This window comes from Bufo gargarizans, chromosome 3, assembly GCF_014858855.1.
Source record: "Bufo gargarizans isolate SCDJY-AF-19 chromosome 3, ASM1485885v1, whole genome shotgun sequence".
NCBI classification, from domain to species: domain Eukaryota; kingdom Metazoa; phylum Chordata; class Amphibia; order Anura; family Bufonidae; genus Bufo; species Bufo gargarizans.
The window spans coordinates 547,528,599-547,552,953 of NC_058082.1; the positions used below are offsets into that span (position 1 = coordinate 547,528,599).

At 42.0% G+C, this 24,355-nt stretch overlaps 1 protein-coding gene across 1 annotated transcript; it reads right to left on the reverse strand.

Moving 5' to 3' along the window:
- Positions 1–7,695: 7,695 nt before the first annotated feature.
- LOC122931785 (gastrula zinc finger protein XlCGF52.1-like) lies at positions 7,696–8,682 on the reverse strand. The gene has a single exon (XM_044285844.1). It carries the CDS (start codon positions 8,680–8,682, stop codon positions 7,696–7,698), a length of 987 nt encoding a protein of 328 aa, XP_044141779.1.
- Positions 8,683–24,355: the final 15,673 nt, after the last annotated feature.

Consider the following 24,355-nt stretch of genomic DNA (forward strand, 5'->3'; position numbering starts at 1 on the left):
GGTAGTTGGACGCTGTGGAAATAACAGCGTACAGCACATAAACAGAGAGACGTCTGCATAATAAAGGATGCTTGAAATAAACCATGCTGCTGTATAGGGCCACCTAGTGGACAAATTCGCTAATCACTGATTATACTGCGAGCACATTACTAGGCAGGGAGGCTACACTGAGAATTTTAACTATAGGAAATATAGAGTTCTAAGTCAATATTTTAAGGGTAAATATTAAAAGTTACTTTTTAGAATTAGTGACACATGTAAATCAAGGGACATTGATGGTCCGAGTGGCCAATTGTAAATAATATATTGAATTCAGTCCCAATATGAGTTAGGGAGAATAGTGTAAAATAACACATTTAGTCTCTTCAAGCGCTCCTTTATAGTGAACTTGTGTAAGTTATATTCCTCATGTTCTACTGAATACACATGCATGCACGTTTTTCCAGAGGTTTTGCAATGTCAGCACATCTAAACATATACTTCACACCACTGATTTCACTCAGGAACACAGGTTAATAGAGGTTAGTACATAGTGTAGGGATTTCCCAAATGGTAGCCTTCAGATAAATACACAGTAGCCCTTTAGTGGTGGAAATCAAAGTAATAAATGTCTTTTATTGTTGGCACACCACAATTCAACAGGCGGTAGTGATCAGCTTACTTCAGCTGACACTTAAAGAAAAACTATTCAGTCTTGAATCTGAACAATCACATAGAAAGTTTAAGGGCACAGTACCATATTACCCACGAAGTGAATGGGAACCTTGCTTTGTCCTTTGTACTCTCGGCAGAGACCTGCTGGTTTTCACTCGGATTCAAAAACACACAGCTACACAGAGCTCCACCATCAGCCAGGTAATCATCACCCCTGACCCCGCTGGCTGGCTTTTTGTAAGCCCGTCAAAACCCGGCCTGGACCATGGGGAACAGCCACCCACCCTGCACTTTGGCTGCTCCCAGTAACAGCCGGCCCGGATTAGCTTTTCACAGCTATGCTAACTATCAAAGTGTCCATCAGCAACTGCACTACTGGCTTCTACTTCACCGAGGCCGGGAATCTCGGTGACACATATCTTCCATCTATGATTGTCCCTTGTGCCTTTCTAAAATAGATTAGGACATGGATATCTGTTACCAACTGTCGTTGGTTTGTATGTTACCCTCTCCTGTGTTAGTCCCTTTGCCTGCTTGGTTGGTGCTGTTTTTCTCCTCTCCGCGATGTTCAGACTTAACTTATCAGCGCTGTTTTCCTCCTCATCTTGGCATTCCATGTGCCTTGCGGATAGGTTGTATTCAGTAGAACATGAAGAATGTAACTTACACAAGTTCACTATAAAGGAGCGCTTGAAGAAACTACACACGAGTAAGGACTTATCACTGGAAGCAGCACAGTGACCCCTAGGGGTGGTGACTCACAAGTATTATTAGTCATATTATAGTTTCATATATAATTTTTAGAATTTTTTTATATTTTATAGTATTTTAGTGATTTTATGCTATTACATGTATGTTCAATAAATAATGTATATATTCCATGACAAACCAGTCCATGTAGGTCCATCTATTTGAGTGCCAGCCAGAAGCCTATAAATTACTACCACAACTTTACCAGACAATAGGGTGTGTCTGCTGGAGAGAGCACCTTTACCATGAATGTAGCTAAGGTTGAGCCCCTGGTACAACTATTTATTTATTGCTGGATACTGTTTATTACTTTGCAACTATATTTTATATATTTCTTGTCATATATATCCTGCTCGTTTGCACTGTATTTGCACAGCACTGTGGAAAGGGTTGATGAACACTGAAAGACTTTTGAGACTTTCTAGCTAATTATTAGAAGCTGGTAATTTTCCACAACATCACCCATAAAGACATGCACCCTTTGCCTAGAATAGAAGAGTCCCTATCAGCCCTGGGATCTGCAGCAGTCTCTTCTTTAGATTTAACTAGTGGGTACTGGCAGGTCCCCATGGCATCCGAGGACCGGGAAAAGACAGCTTTTACCACACCTATGGGGTTTTATAAGTTCAATTATATGCTATTCGGCCTATGTAATGCACAAGCCACCTTCCGGCGTCTCATGGTGTATTGCTTAAGTCACAAAAACTTTGAGACTGTGCTCTTGTACATGGATGATATTATTATATTCTCTAAATCAGTGTTTCCCAACCAGTGTGCCTCCAGCTGTTGCAAAACTACATCTCCCAGCATGCTCGGACAGCCAAAGGCTGTCCAGGCATGCTGGGAGTGGTAGTTTTGCAACAGCTGGAGGAACACTGGTTGGGAAACACTGCTCTAAATCATATGAAGACCATTTACAACTCCTGTCTGAGGTATCTGCTGCACTCATAAAATATGGTCTCAAAGTAAAGCCATCCAAGTGCCACTTATTGCAGTCTGAGGTGCACTATCTAGGGCAGGGCTGGCCAACCTGCGGCTCTCCAGCTGTTGCAAAACTACAACTCCCAGCATGCTTAGTCTGCCTACAGCTATTAGCCTACAGCATGGAATGGTGGGAGTTGTAGTTTTATAACAGCTGGAGAGCCGCAGGTTGGCCAGCCCTGATCTAGGGCATGTGGTCAAAGAGTCCTCCCTGCCCCTAATAAAATCACTGCAGTTAAAATTTGACCCGCACCTACTTATATCTATGAGGTTGGGAAATTCTTGGCTTTGCCGGATATTACAGGCAATTTATTCAGGATTTTACTAAGATTGCAGTCCCTTTGCAGAACTTGTTTAAAAATCCAGCCTAATAAAAAAAAGGTTCAAAATAAGACGGCTATTGACTGATGCTCAAGAAAAAGCTTTTAATGATCTGAATGTAAACTTACCGTCTCCCCTATTCTTGCTTACTAGTGATGAGCGGCAATATTCGTTTTTTGTGATATTTTGCGAATTGTTCGCCGAACATTCGCAATAAATGAGAGAGTTCGTGATCGCCAGTCATTAGATTGCAGAAATCGGCAATGTATTATGCGCATATTGCCCGCAATAGAAAATGGTTGGCAGCAACTTTCATGACTGTGAGGAAGAACTCCTGATCACTGTAAGTAATTTTACATTACAGCACTGTTTTTGATTACATTTCGCATGCATGGCAGAACAATAGCTTTATAGATAGAGTGTTCAAATATATTCGCGATTGTGCAAATCAGCACTAATGATGCGCATATTTTTAGCGCAATACGTGCAACTTCACCTTTTATCAGGTCTGAGTAGATATTACTGATTGGACAGCACAGTAATCAATATCACACTACCTAACACCCTGCACTGGAACCTATCCGCTACACTATATCACTATCTAGCCTACCCTGACTATCTCCCACTAACTATCTGTATTATATAGATTAGCTAACTAACTATCTAATGTAATTGGATAAGGAATAAGATCAAGATTAAAGCACAGAGCACAGCAATGACACTTATCTCTCTCGCTCTCAGAACTGCAAATAAACAGCAAAAAATTGCTGCTAGGGAGGTTCTTATATAGTAAGGGGTAGGCAACTTTCCAATTGGTTGCTAGGGATGTTGCTAAGCTCAGACAAAGATATTGAAACCTTCTCATTGGCCAACAAACTAGAATCAGTGAGGGATCATGTGTACTGATTACAAAAAGTAGAATATTCACGATTATGAAGATATAGCACAATATACTAAATCTTAGCAAATTCTCAAAGTGCAGATATTTGCAAAAAAAATTCATGATTAGAATATTCGCGCTAAACACTATTGCTTACCCAGACTATGCTAAACCTTTCAGACTGTATACCGATGCATGTAAGAAGGGCTTGGCAGCAGTGTTGGCTCAAGTGCAGGACCAATATGAACGAGTAATTGCACCCACTAGTCGATCACTTAAGCCAGGCATGTCCAAACTGCGGCCCTCCAGCTGTTGCAAAACTACAACTCCCAGCATGCCCTAATAGCTGTAAGCTATCCAGGCATGCTGGGAGTTGTAGTTTTGCAACAGCTGGAGGGCCACAGTTTGGACATGCCTGACTTAAGCCTACTGAGAGGAATGACTAATTACAGCTCTTTTAAACTAGAATTGCTCACCTGGGTCTTGGTGATTACAGAGGAATTTAGGAGATACTTGATTACTGCTAAATTCTTGGAATATACAGACAAGAACCCAGGTGGCTCATCTTTCCACTGCACATATAGGTGCCATAGAACAGCGTTTGGTCTCTAGATTAGCTAAATAAAAATTTACCATAAAATACCATTCTGGCAAATGTAGTATTAATGCAGATACTCTGTCGAGATTAACTACAGGTATACCAGCCAACCAGCTTGAGGACTTCTGGGAGGACGTTGAAATGCCAGCCTTTTTTCGCCTTGGGGCTCCAGCAGGAAACCATCACTACCCAAAGCCAGTCAGCAAAATCCACAAGCAGCCATAATGGATTGGACCCAATTACAACATGAAAGCAGAGTGCTACAGGAACTATTGACTGTGCTGAAAACTGGTAAGAACCTTACACCACATCCAAGAGAAACAGCCAACCCTGAGGTCCTGCTGAGACAGAGGAAACACCTATTTTATGAGAAGGGTCAGCTCAAATGTTGCACTATTGATCCTCTAACACAAGACCATATTAAGCAGATTGTAGTACTTAGACAGGATGCCTATCTGATCCTGGATGCATACCACAATCAATCAGGACATTTTGGGTGCCAAAAAATGACGACAGAGATTTCTTTAGGTTGGAATGCGAGACGACATAGAAAAATAGTGTTGCGAGTGTACTATTAATGCCATCAATAGAGATGACCAGCCCCAATAAAAAGCACCACTGCAGCCAATTGAGAGTCATAGGCCATTTGGATTATATTAAATTAAGATCCACTCTAACAATCATTGACCATTATAGCAAGTAAGCCCTTTTGCACCATGTCAAGATATCTCAGTGGTGGCAATGGGTTCCTACCACTAGACTACCTATGGTGTGTGAACGGGAGATCTAACTTACAGCCGAACTCTCACATACCGTTAGCAACGGATTGCATGCGGAGGAATTGCACCCCCGGTTATAAAACACGCTACAGTGTTTGAGGTTTTTTTGAGCATTTTCTCCCATTTAGGCCAAATGGGAGAAAATGCTCAAAAAAACTCAAATACTGTAGCGTGTTTTATAACTGGTGGAGCAATTCCTCTGCATGTGATCCGTTGCTAACGGCAATCCTGTGTTTTTTTCTTTATATGTTTGGAATGTGCCACTGTTTACTGCTGGTAGCATTCCATCGCAACTGTGACACATGGCCTGCTGTAGTGTTTCTTTCAGTAAAAGACTTATCAGCATAAACCACTGTTGATGTGCATGAAAAGAGGTTTATTGAGGTCCACAGACCACCAGAAAAGATTCTGACTGACCAGGGCTCAGCATTTGAGTTAAAATTATTCAGAGAAATGTGCACATTGTACAATATAAAACAAAAATGTATGACTGCCTATCACCCACAATGCAACAGTTTATGTAAAAATGAACCAAATATAATAAATCTATTGCGTAAATTGCCAGAGTGGGAGAAGGGAAAATGGCCGACATCGGTATTTAAATTGACTTTGCTATTAAGAAACTAAATTGAGAACTGTTAATACAAGAACACTATTCAGCATTTCTTGTAGATCTACTGCTTCTTCTTCTTGGAGGGATATCTTCTTCTCTCCTCTTTCCTCTTGGTAATTTTCTCTTCATGTTCAATTTCTTAAGGGAACACAACCAGTCTTATATTGTCAACAGCTTATAGCAAAAGAAATAAAGTAAAAAACATTTTTCAAAAATCACACAGCAAAATATTTTCAGCTTACCTGCTCCACTCCATAGGCATGCAAGGAACCCTGGATCAGGGAAATACTTTCTTGAAAAAATAGAAAAATCAAGCACATGTACTATGGATAAAATCCAATCTCTTTATAATAATTCTTTAAAATTACATGAGCTGATTAAAAAGATTTACTGTCTACACTTTTCAACAATCTGTCTTATTCATGACCATGATCATGACCATGGTCATGAATAAGACAGATTGTCGAAACGCATAGACCGTAAAGCTTTCTGATCAGCTCATGGAATTTTAAAGACTTATATTAAAGAGATTGGATTTTATCCGTATTGCATGTGCTGGATTTTTCAGATTTTTCAAAAATATTACCAATCTAATATATAAAGCTGATTGTATGTATGTCCGCTAAAGGAATCCGCACTGTCATATTTACAAACACAAAATTTTGCACAGCCGCCTCCTGTAACTCAGGGAATGTAATATACCCGTGCAAAGCCGGGTCCTTCTGCTAGCATTATATAACAACGACCTCTTAGTGAAAATTGTTTAAAAAAGGAGTTAAATGTGTAGATAGACAAGAAAAACCACAGTTTTTTTTATGTTTGGAGGTTCATGTTACCATATTTGCACCTATGCTCAGAAAAGAGGAACGTTTAATACTTCTTATAATAAGATTTTATCCATTGTGACACCAAATCTGTAGTTTACAAAATGTATTGAACTAATTGCAGTAAATCAGATTTAGGATGGACAACCAGAAAACTAAAAACCAGAATAGCAAAACATATATCTTATATTAGTAAGAAACTTTGAAGAGGTTAAACTTGCTCTGAAAATTATGAGTACAATGTCGTAATACATTGTATTGTAACTAGGCATGAGTAAATCGACTTTGGATGCTTCATCCTTAGTCAATTCCCATAAAACTTTGTTTTAAAACTGTACAGAGCAGGCACTCTGTACAGTATTAGAATGTATTGGCTCCGATGACCTGAGTTCAGTACCAAGGTTTTTTAAAGTAGAAATTAATTTCCAAAGTTATTATACAAAGCGATACTCACGATACTTCGCTAAGTAATAACGTTGACTCATCGGAGCCAATACATTCTAATACTATATGCACCCCCTGCTCTGTACAGAATTAAAATAAAGTTTTATGCGACTCGACTTCGGATGAAGCATCCAAAGTTGATTCACTTATCCCTACTTGTAACCACCCAACTATTGTTATTGACATAAATAAATGAGTTAAATCTAAAATTCAGTCTTGTAGTTTATATTGCTCTCTGGGACCATTACAAGAAAAAACACATCATGAGAGCACCACACCTGCCAAGTGTCCTACCGTCTGAACGTTATAATTAGGGATGAGCGAATTGACTTCAAATGAAACATCCAAAGTCGATTCACATAAAACTTTGTTCCAATACTGTACGGAGCAGGAGCTCTGTACAGTATTAGAATGTATTGGCTCCGATGAGCCAAAGTTATTGCTTCGCAAAGTCCTGCAAGACTTTGAGCAATAACTTCATAAATTAATTTGTACTGTAAAAAAACAGTTCCCAAACTCGGGTTTAGTTCCAAGTAGTACCTTGGAATTGGCTCATCTGAGCCAATACATTCTAATACTGTACTCTAAGCAATAATTTCGGCTCATCAGAGCCAATACATTCTAATACTGTACGGAGCTCCTGCTCCATACAGTATTAGAACAAAGTTGTATGAGAATCGACTTTGGATGTTTCAGGTCTTTAATTTGCCACACAAACCGATATTTATGCTACTGTATCCTCATACTATACATACACATGGTTATTTCCTTGTGTGAATTTTTTAATGTTGTCAAAGACCTAATTTGCGAGTAAAATATTTCCAACATTCTGTACATGAAAATGGCTTCTCTTATGTGTGAATTTTCTGATGTCGAACAAGATGTGATCTCTCACTAAAACATTTCTTACATTCAGTACATGAATATGGCTTCTCTCCTGTGTGAATTCTCTGATGGCGAATAAGTATGGATTTCTGGCTAAAACACTTTTCACATTCTGAGCATGAAAATGGCTTCTCCCCTGTGTGAATTTTTTGATGATCTACAAGATTTCTTTTCAGACTGAAACTCTTTTCACACTTAGGACATATAAATGGCTTTTCCCCTGTATGAAATCTCTGATGTTTAACGAGACCAAATTTATGACTAAAGCACTTCTCACATTCAGAACATGAATATGGTCTTTCCCCTGTGTGGAATCTCTGATGTTTAACAAGACTTGATTTATGACTAAAGCACTTCTCACATTCAGGACATGAAAATGGCTTCTCTCCTGTGTGACTTCTCTGATGTTGAACAAGATGTGATTTCAGACTAAAGCATTTCTTACATTGAATACATAAAAATGGCTTTTCTCCTGTGTGAATTCTCTGATGTTTATTAAGAGTTGATATCTGACTAAAACACTTATCACATTCAGGACATGAATATGGCTTCTCTCCTGTGTGAGTTCTCTGATGTTGAACAAGACTTAATTTGTGTCTAAAACACTGATCACATTCTGAGCATGAAAATGGCTTCTCTCCTGTGTGAATTTTCTGATGATCTACAAGATTTGTTTTCAGACTAAAACTCTTCTCACATTCAGGACATGTAAACGGCTTTTCTTCTGTATGACTTCTCTGATGTTTACTAAGATTTGATTTGTTACTAAAACACTTTTCACATTCCGGACAAGAATATGGCTTCTCTCCTGTGTGGATTCTCTGATGTTCAACAAGATGTCCTTGTCTAACAAAAGATTTCTCACATTCTTGACATATAAATGGCCTTTCACCTTGTTGAGTTTCCTTAAATTTCTTTTCAAAGGGTTTCCTACATTCAGATCTTGTTGACATTTCACCCAGTCTGTGTTCAGTTCTATTACTGACAAGTTGTACTTGATTATCTTCTACTTCTTAAGACGAAGAGAAAATATATTTCCAGTAGCCTCTTATCCCGTTCTCATCTGGAGAAAGAAGAACATATTTATAAGATAAAAGGTCCTTATTTTCCTTCCTACTAATTAATTAATGATACAAATACATAAATATATGTAACCTGCTTCCCCACACTTATCACTGCTGACATCCTCAGACTAAGCTCCACATTTTATCAGTCATACACATAGATAAGAGCTCCATGCTACACCGGGTCATTACACACCTCGTCTTGAATGGTCTTGTATAGAGATTTTCTCTCCTTGTATGTTACATTCAGGGACTTATGTTCCTCTATTTATTTTTGCACTGCACCTCTATAGCACTTTAGTTGATTATTAATCCTGCAGACTATTCTATATTATTATGTTCACATAAATATTTTTTGCACTGTAATATTATTTCTATATGAACTTTACACTTTGGCCCATGTACTATGTAGCACTATCCTGTGATAGTACCATGATATGGACCTTGATTAGAATTTGTCAGTCCCTTGTGAGTTTATTTTTTAAAAATTTGTATGAGATTACTTATTTAATAGATCTAAAACCGGACAATCTTTGCTCTCTGTCTATCAGGGAGGGGCTGGTAGTTCGTAAACTTCCAACACTATTGATAATTGAAACTTCTGCATACTCTAAACTCACATTCAATACATTTATATTGGTTTCTTATGTTTTCAGAGGCAAATCAGATTATAGATGGCAAATATTTTCAGTCAGCAGACATTTACATGTCATCTAATTGCCCAGATAGTAGTATTCTTGATTTATCTATTGATATTAACTGGCATATATGCAATGTATGGTAGAGCGGAAGCAACACTGGCATTGATCACTAATGATATATTTACTGTCCACTAACATGCCCAAATATATTTTGGTGACAATCTTATAATGTATTTTCTATATAACATATAATAGGAGATTTTATTTTCTTGACCCAAGTTGATATACTTTCATTTAAACACATTAAGCTTTACTTGGAATGTCTCCTTCCAAGAGACCAAGTGCCCCTGTAATACTATATTACCCTCCACTGTATTAATTACCTTATAGAGGACAGTCTGAAAATGCTAAAATTCTTCTACATAAGCTCCCTATAAAGTTAATACTTGTATAATACTTGTTACTAAATTAACAAATATAACTTAAACCTTACCTCTTTAGCATCCTACATGTATCTAAGACACAATCAGTCACCATGTGGCTTCAAAGCTATAATGATGTGCTGTGGTGTGTTTTGAATTTATATACTATAGTCAATGCAAAACCCATGAAAAAACTGGCATATGGACCCCAAATCCCATTAAAGTTTTGAATAATCCCTATACCCTCTAAAACTGGTACATATCTGCACGATATGATAGTATATACGAATGTACATGGCTACATTTATAAAGTCACAGGAAATAATGCACTATTAGCAATAGATGCAAACACAACATATGGACTAAGCCCTCACTCTAATGATAAAATCTGAGACTCTTAGCCAATATATTTTGATCAAAACACATCTGTGCCCACCTACCTGCGCCAAGGTCGTCTCAGTTCAGGCGGGTCCTAACACTAAACCTACCTATGCCATTATGCATTAATACTGATACGCCGCTGTCAAGTCTAGAACTTACCTCCTCATAGAAACTGATCCCTCATGGCGTTATTTGCTTATTTCCGTTGAGATACTCTAAGATAGCATCTCTTAGAAAACCTTCAAACAGTTTACGCACAACAAATGTTAATCTTACCGGCCTATAGTTTCCAGGCTCTGTTTTTGGACCCTTTTTGAATATTGGCACCACATTTGCCATGCGCCAATCCTGTGGAACATTCCCTGTCAGTATAGAGTCCGCAAATATCAGAAATAAGGGTCTGGCTATGACTTAATACTAATACTATACTTAATACTATACTTAATTCCATAAGGATACAGGGGTGTATGCCATCCGTTCCTGGTGATTTGTCTATTTTAATATTTTTAAGTCGCTGTTGTACTTCTTCCTGTGTCAGACAGGACACTTTTAATGGGGAATTTATTTTTACATTCAGCATTTCATCTGACAGTTTATTTTCCTCAGCGAACACATTGGAGAAAAAAATATTTAACAGCTTTGCTTTCTCCTCGTTGCTCTCTGCGACTCCCCCTCATTACTCTTTAACGGGCCGACACCTTCAGATTTATACTTTTTAACATTTATATAATTGAAGAACATTTTAGGGTTATTTTTACTCTCTTTGGCATTTAATCTCTCTGTCTCTAGTTTGGCCGCTTTTATTTGTTTTTTACATGTTTTTTTTTCCTTTTCTAGTTTTTCAGTGTTTCTGCGCTACCCTCCTGTTTTAGTGATTTATATGTCTTTCTTTTTGTCATTTATTGATTTCTTATTCTATTTCAAAAATGTTTTTATTATTTCATAGACATATGAGAATACGCCGATAGGCATGACAAAGTTAACATTGACCAAAGCATAAATACATTGGCAAGCTTATACATCAGTATACAAACCAATTTATTGCTTTCTTTACAGTAATATTTATCCACATTGGTTTCTTTTTGTTCCTTAACCTTTTATTCCCATACTGTATGTACCTCTCACATTGAGATTTTAGGATGCTTTTAAAGATATCCAATTTTGTGGTTGTATTTTTATTTTTGAGGACTTTGTCCCACTTAGTTAGGCCTATGGCCTCTCTTAGTTGGCTACATTTTGCTTTTTTGTGTATGCATGTGCAATTACTTACACACTATTGTGCAGACAATCACCAGTCACTGCTGCCATCACTAAACCTCTAAAAAAGAGTTATTCCCATTGTAAGAATTTCCTTCCTTCTTACTGGGTCTGATTCTAAGGTTCAGAGGAAGAAATTAAATACAAGAAGTGTAGAAAATATGTATTTTAAAAGGTGGAAAATCAGTGTCCAGTTATGATGGGAGTTATATGGAGATCTACATGGAGACATACACAAGAGACATTACAGACAGAGACACATTGTCCTTATACACAGCATAGATTACAATATTTTAGAATTCCTTCCACTTACAGTCAGTTCAGTGACACTTACCAGACATGGACCCGTCCACACACTCAGGACTTCATCTCCAGTCAGTGTCTTCTCCTTATCAAGTCAATAATCCAAGTAATTTCCCTTGGAGAATTCTAGATTTCTGAGCCATGCTTGGGTCTTTTATAGCCTATGGTGGCTATAACTATCTGCTCCTCCTCTTCCCCCTCAGGAGATGCCCATTCTAATGATAATCATGAAACTTTGTTCATCACATTTGACTTCCCTCATTACAATATACAATGAAAGAATAATGGCCCCACCATCTAATCTACCAGTTTAGCATTTTCTGGCCTTCTGAGATGGTCCTTCATTTACACATTGTATTTGCAGGGTAGAGACCTATTGTTCACTCTCCTATTTAGCATCTGTAAGAGATTCCTGGGATACTCCGAGACCTATTCATGTGAGAATCAGTGTAAACAATGAGCATTTTACATTCCATCCAGACATACAACCACATGACTCCCCATCCATAATTCACATACATGAAATTCTCCATATTATATCCAGTAGAACATATTATAAGACTTTCAATATAAACTCTCTATGACAACTATATATGATTATTTATTGTTTTCAGATATCAGGCTGATATGATTCAATTATAAATGATGCAATTTACTGGGTCAGATTTAATCAGACACACATAATTCATGTTCGACACATCAGATTTTTTTTATATATGGCATAATCTTTATAAGGAAGAATTGGGTTGGGCGTCACTCAATATCAGGCAAACATATGTTCAAACTGGATTGCATCAGAATACAATTTTATAGTGAATAATAAACACATCAAATTTACAACATATTGCATTAAAAAAACAATCTACATTAAAAATAATCTGCATGAAAAAAACTTAACACTAAAAGTCAATTTGGCACTAAAAGTCAGTTGTACTAAAGAGAGGCTGTTCGCCGTGGTTTTGAATAATGTCCTGGAATATGTATCACAAAAGGTCAAGTCAGAATTAGGATGTATATCACAATAAAACTTGGCATCAGGATCATATATTTAAATGCGTGAGCAAAAGCAATTGTGCTCTATTTAATATAGTACTTTTTGGCCAAAGCGTAATAAGCCACTCACCACGTCAAGGTCGCCTTCATGAGTGGTCCCTAACACTAGTTCCTACCTTTTATGGGCCATGACAGCCACATAAAGTCCAGGGAGCGCAGGTACAGCATGCACGCCAAGCACACTCTGCTTTTAACCCCGTCCGGTGCCATTGGCCAAAATGTACACCAATGCCTTATTCAACATCCAGCATAAAGGCAGGGCGGAGTGCTGGTTGCAGTGTGCGATTGCATTTTGTGTTTTTACGTTTGTATCTGTATCTCGCCATAGCAATCTGCACCTGCTAGGGGTTGTGCGGGCTGAATCTTCCATATTTTTTCTTAATATAGTACTTTACCACTCCTGCGTCTTGTTGTTGTCGGTCTACTTGCATGGCATGACTGTGGCATATGTCTCTGCTGTTATCTGCAAGGACCTGTGAGTAAGGTTCTCCCGCTCTTGGGTGTATGTTGCAGTGATGTAGCGTTATTCACCGCTGTGACCTGTTAGGACCTCATGTATGAGCAGAAAAAATGTGATCTCACATATATAATCTATAAATTCCATCGAGTGGCTGGTGTATTTATTAAGATGGAATTCCAGGGCTAGTAAGGCAATCCTGTGGGGGATAGATAGATATAGAGACACGACATCTGCAGCAACCCATCTATATTCTGGTTTACAAATCAGGTTGTACATTGCTCTTAGAACATCTGTCGTGTCCCTAATATATCCCGTCACCCTCTTCACCATAGGCTGTAAAATATTATCTAACCAGGTTCCTAGACGTTCAGTCAGGGAACCTATCCCAGATACAATAGGCCGCAAAGGAGGAGGGTAGGTCTGTTTGTGCACTTTAGGTAATCCATGCATTATTGGAGTTATCGGAGCGTCCACACACAGGAATCTATATTGTGTATCATCAAAGACACCCATAGTCAATCCCTTATGTATCAATTCACAATATTCATTTTTATAATTAACCAGAGGATCTCCCATGAGTTTCCTGTATGTGGACGCATCCGACAACATATTCAACATTTGTTGATGATATGTGCCCTTATCCAGAATCACTACCGCTCCTCCCTTGTCAGCCATCTTGATGACAATCTCCTTCGATGATTGTAATTCTATCAGAGCCTTTTTCTGTAATCGGGTGAGATTGTCATTTTGTCCTGTTTAGAGTTGAGCGAACACCTGGATGTTCGGGTTCGAGAAGTTCGGCCGAACATCCCGGAAATGTTCGGGTTCGGGATCCGAACCCGATCCGAACTTCGTCCCGAACCCGAACCCCATTGAAGTCAATGGGGACCCGAACTTTTCGGCACTAAAAAGGCTGTAAAACAGCCCAGGAAAGAGCTAGAGGGCTGCAAAAGGCAGCAACATGTAGGTAAATCCCCTGCAAACAAATGTGGATAGGGAAATGAATTAAAATAAAAATTAAATAAATAAAAATTAACCAAAATCAATTGGAGAGAGGTCCCATAGCAGAGAATCTGGCTTCACGTCACCCACCACTGGAACAGTCCATTCTCAGATATTTAGGCCCCGGCACCCAGGCAGAGGAGAGAGGTCCCGTAACAGAGAATCTGTCTTCATGTCAGCAGAGAATTAGTCTGCATGTCATAGCAGAGAATGAGGCTTCACGTCAGCCACCACTGCAACAGTCCATTGGCATATATTTAGGCCCAGCACCCAGGCAGAGGAGGGAGGTCCCGTAACAGAGAATCTGTCTTCATGTCAGCAGAGAATTAGTCTGCATGTCATAGCAGAGAATGAGGCTTCACGTCAGCCACCACTGCAACAGTCCATTGGCATATATTTAGGCCCAGCACACACACAGGCAGAGGAGAGAGGTCCCGTAACAGAGAATCTGGCTTCATGTCAGCAGAGAATTAGTCTGCATGTCATAGCAGAGAATCAGGCTTCACGTCACCCACCACTGCAACAGTCCATTGGCATATATTTAGGCCCAGCACCCAGGCAGAGGAGGGAGGTCCCGTAACAGAGAATCTGTCTTCATGTCAGCAGAGAATTAGTCTGCATGTCATAGCAGAGAATGAGGCTTCACGTCAGCCACCACTGCAACAGTCCATTGGCATATATTTAGGCCCAGCACACACACAGGCAGAGGAGAGAGGTCCCGTAACAGAGAATCTGTCTTCATGTCAGCAGAGAATTAGTCTGCATGTCATAGCAGAGAATGAGGCTTCACGTCAGCCACCACTGCAACAGTCCATTGGCATATATTTAGGCCCAGCACACACACAGGCAGAGGAGAGAGGTCCCGTAACAGACAATCTGGCTTCATGTCAGCAGAGAATCAGTCTGCATGTCATAGCAGAGAATGAGGCTTCACGTCACCCACCACTGCAACAGTCCATTGGCATATATTTAGGCCCAGCACACACACAGGCAGAGGAGAGAGGTCCCGTAACAGAGAATCTGTCTTCATGTCAGCAGAGAATTAGTCTGCATGTCATAGCAGAGAATCAGGCTTCACGTCACCCACCACTGCAACAGTCCATTGGCATATATTTAGGCCCAGCACCCAGGCAGAGGAGGGAGGTCCCGTAACAGAGAATCTGTCTTCATGTCAGCAGAGAATTAGTCTGCATGTCATAGCAGAGAATGAGGCTTCACGTCAGCCACCACTGCAACAGTCCATTGGCATATATTTAGGCCCAGCACCCAGGCAGAGGAGGGAGGTCCCGTAACAGAGAATCTGTCTTCATGTCAGCAGAGAATTAGTCTGCATGTCATAGCAGAGAATGAGGCTTCACGTCAGCCACCACTGCAACAGTCCATTGGCATATATTTAGGCCCAGCACACACACAGGCAGAGGAGAGAGGTCCCGTAACAGAGGATCTGGCTTCATGTCAGCAGAGAATCAGTCTGCATGTCATAGCAGAGAATCAGGCTTCACGTCAGCCACCACTGCAACAGTCCATTGTCATAAATTTAGGCCCAGCACCCAGGCAGAGGAGAGAGGTCCCGTAACAGAGAATCTGGCTTCATGTCAGCAGAGAATCAGTCTTCATATCATAGCAGAGAATCAGGCTTCACGTCACCCACCACTGTAAGAGTCAATTTTCATAAATTTAGGCCCAGAACCCAGGCAGAGGAGAAAGGTCCCGTAACAGACAATCTGGCTTCATGTCAGCAGAGAATCAGTCTTCATATCATAGCAGAGAATCAGGCTTCACGTCACCCACCACTGTAAGAGTCAATTTTCATAAATTTAGGCCCAGAACCCAGGCAGAGGAGAAAGGTCCCGTAACAGACAATCTGGCTTCATGTCAGCAGAGAATCAGTCTTCATATCATAGCAGAGAATCAGGCTTCACGTCACCCACCACTGCAACAGTCCATTGGCATATATTTAGGCCTAGCACACAGGCAGAGCAGAGAGGTCCCGTAACAGACAATCTGGCTTCATGACAGCAGAGAATCAGTCTGCATGTCATAGCAGAGAATCAGGCTTCACGTCAGCCACCACTGCAACAGTCCATTGGCATATATTTAGGCCTAGCACACAGGCAGAGGAGAGAGGTCCCGTAACAGACAATCTGGCTTCATGTCAGCAGAGAATCAGTCTGCATGTCATAGCAGAGAATGAGGCTTCACGTCAGCCACCACTGCAACAGTCCATTGTCATAAATTTAGGCCCAGCACCCAGGCAGAGGAGAGAGGTCCCGTAACAGACAATCTGGCTTCATGTCAGCAGAGAATTAGTCTGCATGTCATAGCAGAGAATCAGGCTTCATGTCAGCCACCACTGCAACAGTCCATTGGCATATATTTAGGCCTAGCACACAGGCAGAGGAGAGGTTCATTCAACTTTGGGTAGCATCGCAATATAATGGTAAAATGAAAATAAAAATAGGATTGAATGAGGAAGTGCCCTGGAGTCCAATAATATATGGTTATGGGGAGGTAGTTAATGTCTAATCTGGACAAGGGACGGACAGGTCCTGTGGGATCCATGCCTGGTTCATTTTTATGAACGTCAGCTTGTCCACATTGGCTGTAGACAGGCGGCTGCGTTTGTCTGTAATGACGCCCCCTGCCGTGCTGAATACACGTTCAGACAAAACGCTGGCTGCCGGGCAGGCCAGCACCTCCAAGGCATAAAAGGCTAGCTCTGGCCACGTGGACAATTTAGAGACCCAGAAGTTGAATGGGGCCGAACCATCAGTCAGTACGTGGAGGGGTGTGCACACGTACTGTTCCACCATGTTAGTGAAATGTTGCCTCCTGCTAACACGTTGCGTATCAGGTGGTGGTGCAGTTAGCTGTGGCGTGTTGACAAAAGTTTTCCACATCTCTGCCATGCTAACCCTGCCCTCAGAGGAGCTGGCCGTGACACAGCTGCCTTGGCGACCTCTTGCTCCTCCTCTGCCTTGGCCTTGGGCTTCCACTTGTTCCCCTGTGACATTTGGGAATGCTCTCAGTAGCGCGTCTACCAACGTGCGCTTGTACTCGCGCATCTTCCTATCACGCTCCAGTGCAGGAAGTAAGGTGGGCACATTGTCTTTGTAGCGTGGATCCAGCAGGGTGGCAACCCAGTAGTCCGCACAGGTTAAAATGTGGGCAACTCTGCTGTCGTTGCGCAGGCACTGCAGCATGTAGTCGCTCATGTGTGCCAGGCTGCCCAGGGATAAGGACAAGCTGTCCTCTGTGGGAGGCGTATCGTCATCGTCCTGCCTTTCCCCCCAGCCACGCACCAGTGATGGACCCGAGCTGCGTTGGGTGCCACCCCGCTGTGACCATGCTTCATCCTCATCCTCGTCCACCTCCTCCTCATCCTCGTCCTCCTCGTCCTCCAGTAGTGGGCCCTGGCTGGCCACATTTGTACCTGGCCTCTGCTGTTGCCAAAAACCTCCCTCTGAGTCACTTCGAAGAGACTGGCCTGAAAGTGCTAAAAATGACCCCTCTTCCTCCTCCTCCTCCTCCTCCTCCTGGGCCACCTCCTCTTCCATCATCGCCCTAAGTGTTTTCTCAAGGAGACATAGAAGTGGTATTGTAACGCTGATAACGGTGTCATCGCCACTGGCCATGTTGGTGGAGTACTCGAAACAGCGCAACAGGGCACACAGGTCTCGCATGGAGGCCCAGTCATTGGTGGTGAAGTGGTGCTGTTCTGTAGTGCGACTGACCCGTGCGTGCTGCAGCTGAAACTCCACTATGGCCTGCTGCTGCTCGCACAGTCTGTCCAGCATGTGCAAGGTGGAGTTCCACCTGGTGGGCACGTCGCATATGAGGCGGTGAGCGGGAAGGCCGAAGTTACGCTGTAGCGCAGACAGGCGAGCAGCAGCAGGATGTGAACGCCGGAAGCGCGAACAGACGGCCCGCACTTTATGCAGCAGCTCTGACATGTCGGGGTAGTTGTGAATGAACTTCTGCACCACCAAATTCAGCACATGCGCCAAGCAAGGGATGTGCGTCAAATTGGCTAGTCCCAGAGCTGCAACGAGATTTCGCCCATTATCACACACCACCAGGCCGGGCTTGAGGCTCACCGGCAGCAACCACTCGTCGGTCTGTTGTTCTATACCCCGCCACAACTCCTGTGCGGTGTGGGGCCTGTCCCCCAAACATATGAGTTTCAGAATGGCCTGCTGACGTTTACCCCGGGCTGTGCTGAAGTTGGTGGTGAAGGTGTGTGGCTGACTGGATGAGCAGGTGGAAGAAGAGGAGGAGGAAGCCGAGAAGGAGGAGGTGGCAACAGGAGGCAAAGAATGTTGCCCTGCGATCCTTGGCGGCGGAAGGACGTGCGCCAAACAGCTCTCCGCCTGGGGCCCAGCTGCCACTACATTTACCCAGTGTGCAGTTAGGGAGATATAGCGTCCCTGGCCGTGCTTACTGGTCCACGTATCTGTGGTTAGGTGGACCTTGCCACAGATGGCGTTGCGCAGTGCACACTTGATTTTATGGGATACTTGGTTGTGCAGGGAAGGCACGGCTCTCTTGGAGAAGTAGTGGCGGCTGGGAACAACATACTGTGGGACAGCAAGCGACATGAGCTGTTTGAAGCTGTCTGTGTCCACCAGCCTAAATGACAGCATTTCATAGGCCAGTAGTTTCGAAATGCTGGCATTCAGGGCCAGGGATCGAGGGTGGCTAGGTGGGAATTTACGCTTTCTATCAAATGTTTGTGAGATGGAGAGCTGAACGCTGGCGTGTGACATGGTTGAGACGCTTGGTGACGGAGGTGGTGGTGGTGGTGTTGGTGGTACATCCCCTGTTTGCTGGGCGGCAGGTGCCAACGTTCCTCCAGAGGCGGAGGAAGAGGCCGAGGCGGCAGCAGCAGAATAGGCCGAGGCGGCAGCAGCAGAAGAGGTAGCAGGGGGAGCCTGAGTGACTTCCTTGGTTTTAAGGTGTTTACTCCACTGCAGTTCATGCTTTGCATGCAGGTGCCTGGTCATGCAGGTTGTGCTCAGGTTCAGAACGTTAATGCCTCGCTTCAGGCTCTGATGGCACAGCGTGCAAACCACTCGGGTCTTGTCGTCAGCACATTGTTTGAAGAAGTGCCATGCCAGGGAACTCCTTGAAGCTGCCTTTGGGGTGCTCGGTCCCAGATGGCGGCGGTCAGTAGCAGGCGGAGTCTCTTGGCGGCGGGTGTTCTGCTTTTGCCCACTGCTCCCTCTTTTGCTACGCTGTTGGCTCGGTCTCACCACTGCCTCTTCCTCCGAACTGTGAAAGTCAGTGGCACGACCTTCATTCCATGTGGGGTCTAGGACCTCATCGTCCCCTGCATCGTCTTCCACCCAGTCTTGATCCCTGACCTCCTGTTCAGTCTGCACACTGCAGAAAGACGCAGCAGTTGGCACCTGTGTTTCGTCATCATCAGAGACATGCTGAGGTGGTATTCCCATGTCCTCATCATCAGGAAACATAAGTGGTTGTGCGTCAGTGCATTCTATGTCTTTCACCGCTGGGGAAGGGCTAGGTGGATGCCCTTGGGAAACCCTGCCAGCGGAGTCTTCAAACAGCATAAGAGACTGCTGCATAACTTGAGGCTGAGACAGTTTCCCTGGTATGCATGGGGGTGATGTGACAGACTGATGGGGTTGGTTTTCAGGCGCCATCTGTGCGCTTTCTGCAGAAGACTGGGTGGGAGATAATGTGAACGTGCTGGATCCACTGTCGGCCACCCAATTGACTAATGCCTGTACCTGCTCAGGCCTTACCATCCTTAGAACGGCATTGGGCCCCACCATATATCGCTGTAAATTCTGGCGGCTACTGGGACCTGAGGTAGTTGGTACACTAGGACGTGTGGATGTGGCAAAACGGCCACGTCCTCTCCCAGCACCAGAGGGTCCACTAACACCACCACGACCATGTCCACGTCCGCGTCCCTTACTAGATGTTTTTCTCATTGTTATGGTTCACCACAACAACAAATATATTATTTGGCCCAATGTATTGTATTCAAATTCAGCGGGATATAAATTTGAGGCCTAGTATTTAGGCGCTGGGTGACCGGTATGGATTTAGTGACAGAATTAGACTTGGAAATGCACAGAAGCGTGTGTGTGAAGTTATTCTGAATGACCCTATGTGCACCTTCAATATGATCTACCCTTTTAGGGATAGATTTCAAATAGCTCTGATATAGCAGAAACGACTAAATTATGAAATTGCTAAATTGGGAATTGTATTTCAACCCAGAACAAAAAATGTGCTTTGACGGACACTAAATAACTTTCCCAGCCACAACAGGACAGCGGTAACGAGAGATTTAGCGGGATATAAATTTGAGGCCTAGTATTTAGGCGCTGGGTGACAGGTATGGGTTTAGTGCCAGAATTAGACTTGGAAATACACAGTAGCGGGTGTGTGTGAAGTTATTCTGAATGACCCAATGTGCACCTTGAATATTATATACCCTTTTAGGGATAGATTTCAAATAGCTCTGATATAGCAGAAACCACTAAATTATGAAATTGCTAAATTGGGAATTGTATTTCAACCCAGAACAAGAAATGTGCTTGAACGGACACTAAATAACTCGCCCAGCTACAGCACTAAGGACAGATTTAGCGGGATATAAATTTGAGGCCTAGTATTTAGGCGCTGGGTGACAGGTATGGGTTTAGTGCCAGAATTAGACTTGGAAATACACAGTAGCGGGTGTGTGTGAAGTTATTCTGAATGACCCAATGTGCACCTTGAATATTATATACCCTTTTAGGGATAGATTTCAAATAGCTCTGATATAGCAGAAACCACTAAATTATGAAATTGCTAAATTGGGAATTGTATTTCAACCCAGAACAAGAAATGTGCTTGAACGGACACTAAATAACTCGCCCAGCTACAGCACTAAGGACAGATTTAGCGGGATATAAATTTGAGGCCTAGTATTTAGGCGCTGGGTGACAGGTATGGGTTTAGTGCCAGAATTAGACTTGGAAATACACAGTAGCGGGTGTGTGTGAAGTTATTCTGAATGACCCAATGTGCACCTTGAATATTATATACCCTTTTAGGGATAGATTTCAAATAGCTCTGATATAGCAGAAACCACTAAATTATGAAATTGCTAAATTGGGAATTGTATTTCAACCCAGAACAAGAAATGTGCTTGAACGGACACTAAATAACTCGCCCAGCTACAGCACTAAGGACAGATTTAGCGGGATATAAATTTGAGGCCTAGTATTTAGGCGCTGGGTGACAGGTATGGGTTTAGTGCCAGAATTAGACTTGGAAATACACAGTAGCGGGTGTGTGTGAAGTTATTCTGAATGACCCAATGTGCACCTTGAATATTATATACCCTTTTAGGGATAGATTTCAAATAGCTCTGATATAGCAGAAACCACTAAATTATGAAATTGCTAAATTGGGAATTGTATTTCAACCCAGAACAAGAAATGTGCTTGAACGGACACTAAATAACTCGCCCAGCTACAGCACTAAGGACAGATTTAGCGGGATATAAATTTGAGGCCTAGTATTTAGGCGCTGGGTGACAGGTATGGGTTTAGTGCCAGAATTAGACTTGGAAATACACAGTAGCGGGTGTGTGTGAAGTTATTCTGAATGACCCAATGTGCACCTTGAATATTATATACCCTTTTAGGGATAGATTTCAAATAGCTCTGATATAGCAGAAACCACTAAATTATGAAATTGCTAAATTGGGAATTGTATTTCAACCCAGAACAAGAAATGTGCTTGAACGGACACTAAATAACTCGCCCAGCTACAGCACTAAGGACAGATTTAGCGGGATATAAATTTGAGGCCTAGTATTTAGGCGCTGGGTGACAGGTATGGGTTTAGTGCCAGAATTAGACTTGGAAATACACAGTAGCGGGTGTGTGTGAAGTTATTCTGAATGACCCAATGTGCACCTTGAATATTATATACCCTTTTAGGGATAGATTTCAAATAGCTCTGATATAGCAGAAACCACTAAATTATGAAATTGCTAAATTGGGAATTGTATTTCAACCCAGAACAAGAAATGTGCTTGAACGGACACTAAATAACTCGCCCAGCTACAGCACTAAGGACAGATTTAGCGGGATATAAATTTGAGGCCTAGTATTTAGGCGCTGGGTGACAGGTATGGGTTTAGTGCCAGAATTAGACTTGGAAATACACAGTAGCGGGTGTGTGTGAAGTTATTCTGAATGACCCAATGTGCACCTTGAATATTATATACCCTTTTAGGGATAGATTTCAAATAGCTCTGATATAGCAGAAACCACTAAATTATGAAATTGCTAAATTGGGAATTGTATTTCAACCCAGAACAAGAAATGTGCTTAAACGGACACTAAATAACTCGCCCAGCTACAGCACTAAGGACAGATTTAGCGGGATATAAATTTGAGGCCTAGTATTTAGGCGCTGCGTGACAGGTATGGGTTTAGTGACAGAATTAGACTTGGAAATACACAGTAGCGGGTGTGTGTGAAGTTATTCTGAATGACCCAATGTGCACCTTGAATATTATATACCCTTTTAGGGATAGATTTCAAATAGCTCTGATATAGCAGAAACCACTAAATTATGAAATTGCAAAATTGGGAATTGTATTTCAACCCAGAACAAGAAATGTGCTTGAACGGACACTAAATAACTCGCCCAGCTACAGCACTAGGGACAGATTTAGCTGGATATAAATTTGAGGCCTAGTATTTAGGCGCTGCGTGACAGGTATGGGTTTAGTGACAGAATTAGACTTGGAAATACACAGTAGCGGGTGTGTGTGAAGTTATTCTGAATGACCCAATGTGCACCTTGAATATTATATACCCTTTTAGGGATAGATTTCAAATAGCTCTGATATAGCAGAAACCACTAAATTATGAAATTGCTAAATTGGGAATTGTATTTCAACCCAGAACAAAAAATGTGCTTTGACGGACACTAAATAACTTTCCCAGCCACAACAGGACAGCGGTAACGAGAGATTTAGCGGGATATAAATTTGAGGCCTAGTATTTAGGCGCTGGGTGACAGGTATGGGTTTAGTGCCAGAATTAGACTTGGAAATACACAGTAGCGGGTGTGTGTGAAGTTATTCTGAATGACCCAATGTGCACCTTGAATATTATATACCCTTTTAGGGATAGATTTCAAATAGCTCTGATATAGCAGAAACCACTAAATTATGAAATTGCTAAATTGGGAATTGTATTTCAACCCAGAACAAGAAATGTGCTTGAACGGACACTAAATAACTCGCCCAGCTACAGCACTAAGGACAGATTTAGCGGGATATAAATTTGAGGCCTAGTATTTAGGCGCTGGGTGACAGGTATGGGTTTAGTGCCAGAATTAGACTTGGAAATACACAGTAGCGGGTGTGTGTGAAGTTATTCTGAATGACCCAATGTGCACCTTGAATATTATATACCCTTTTAGGGATAGATTTCAAATAGCTCTGATATAGCAGAAACCACTAAATTATGAAATTGCTAAATTGGGAATTGTATTTCAACCCAGAACAAGAAATGTGCTTGAACGGACACTAAATAACTCGCCCAGCTACAGCACTAAGGACAGATTTAGCGGGATATAAATTTGAGGCCTAGTATTTAGGTGCTGGGTGACAGGTATGGGTTTAGTGCCAGAATTAGACTTGGAAATACACAGTAGCGGGTGTGTGTGAAGTTATTCTGAATGACCCAATGTGCACCTTGAATATTATATACCCTTTTAGGGATAGATTTCAAATAGCTCTGATATAGCAGAAACCACTAAATTATGAAATTGCAAAATTGGGAATTGTATTTCAACCCAGAACAAGAAATGTGCTTGAACGGACACTAAATAACTCGCCCAGCTACAGCACTAGGGACAGATTTAGCTGGATATAAATTTGAGGCCTAGTATTTAGGCGCTGCGTGACAGGTATGGGTTTAGTGACAGAATTAGACTTGGAAATACACAGTAGCGGGTGTGTGTGAAGTTATTCTGAATGACCCAATGTGCACCTTGAA

Coding starts and splice junctions, on each gene's coding strand:
- LOC122931785 (XM_044285844.1), bottom strand. CDS start 8,682: ATGTCAACAAGATCTGAATGTAGGAAACCCTTTGAAAAGAAATTTAAG.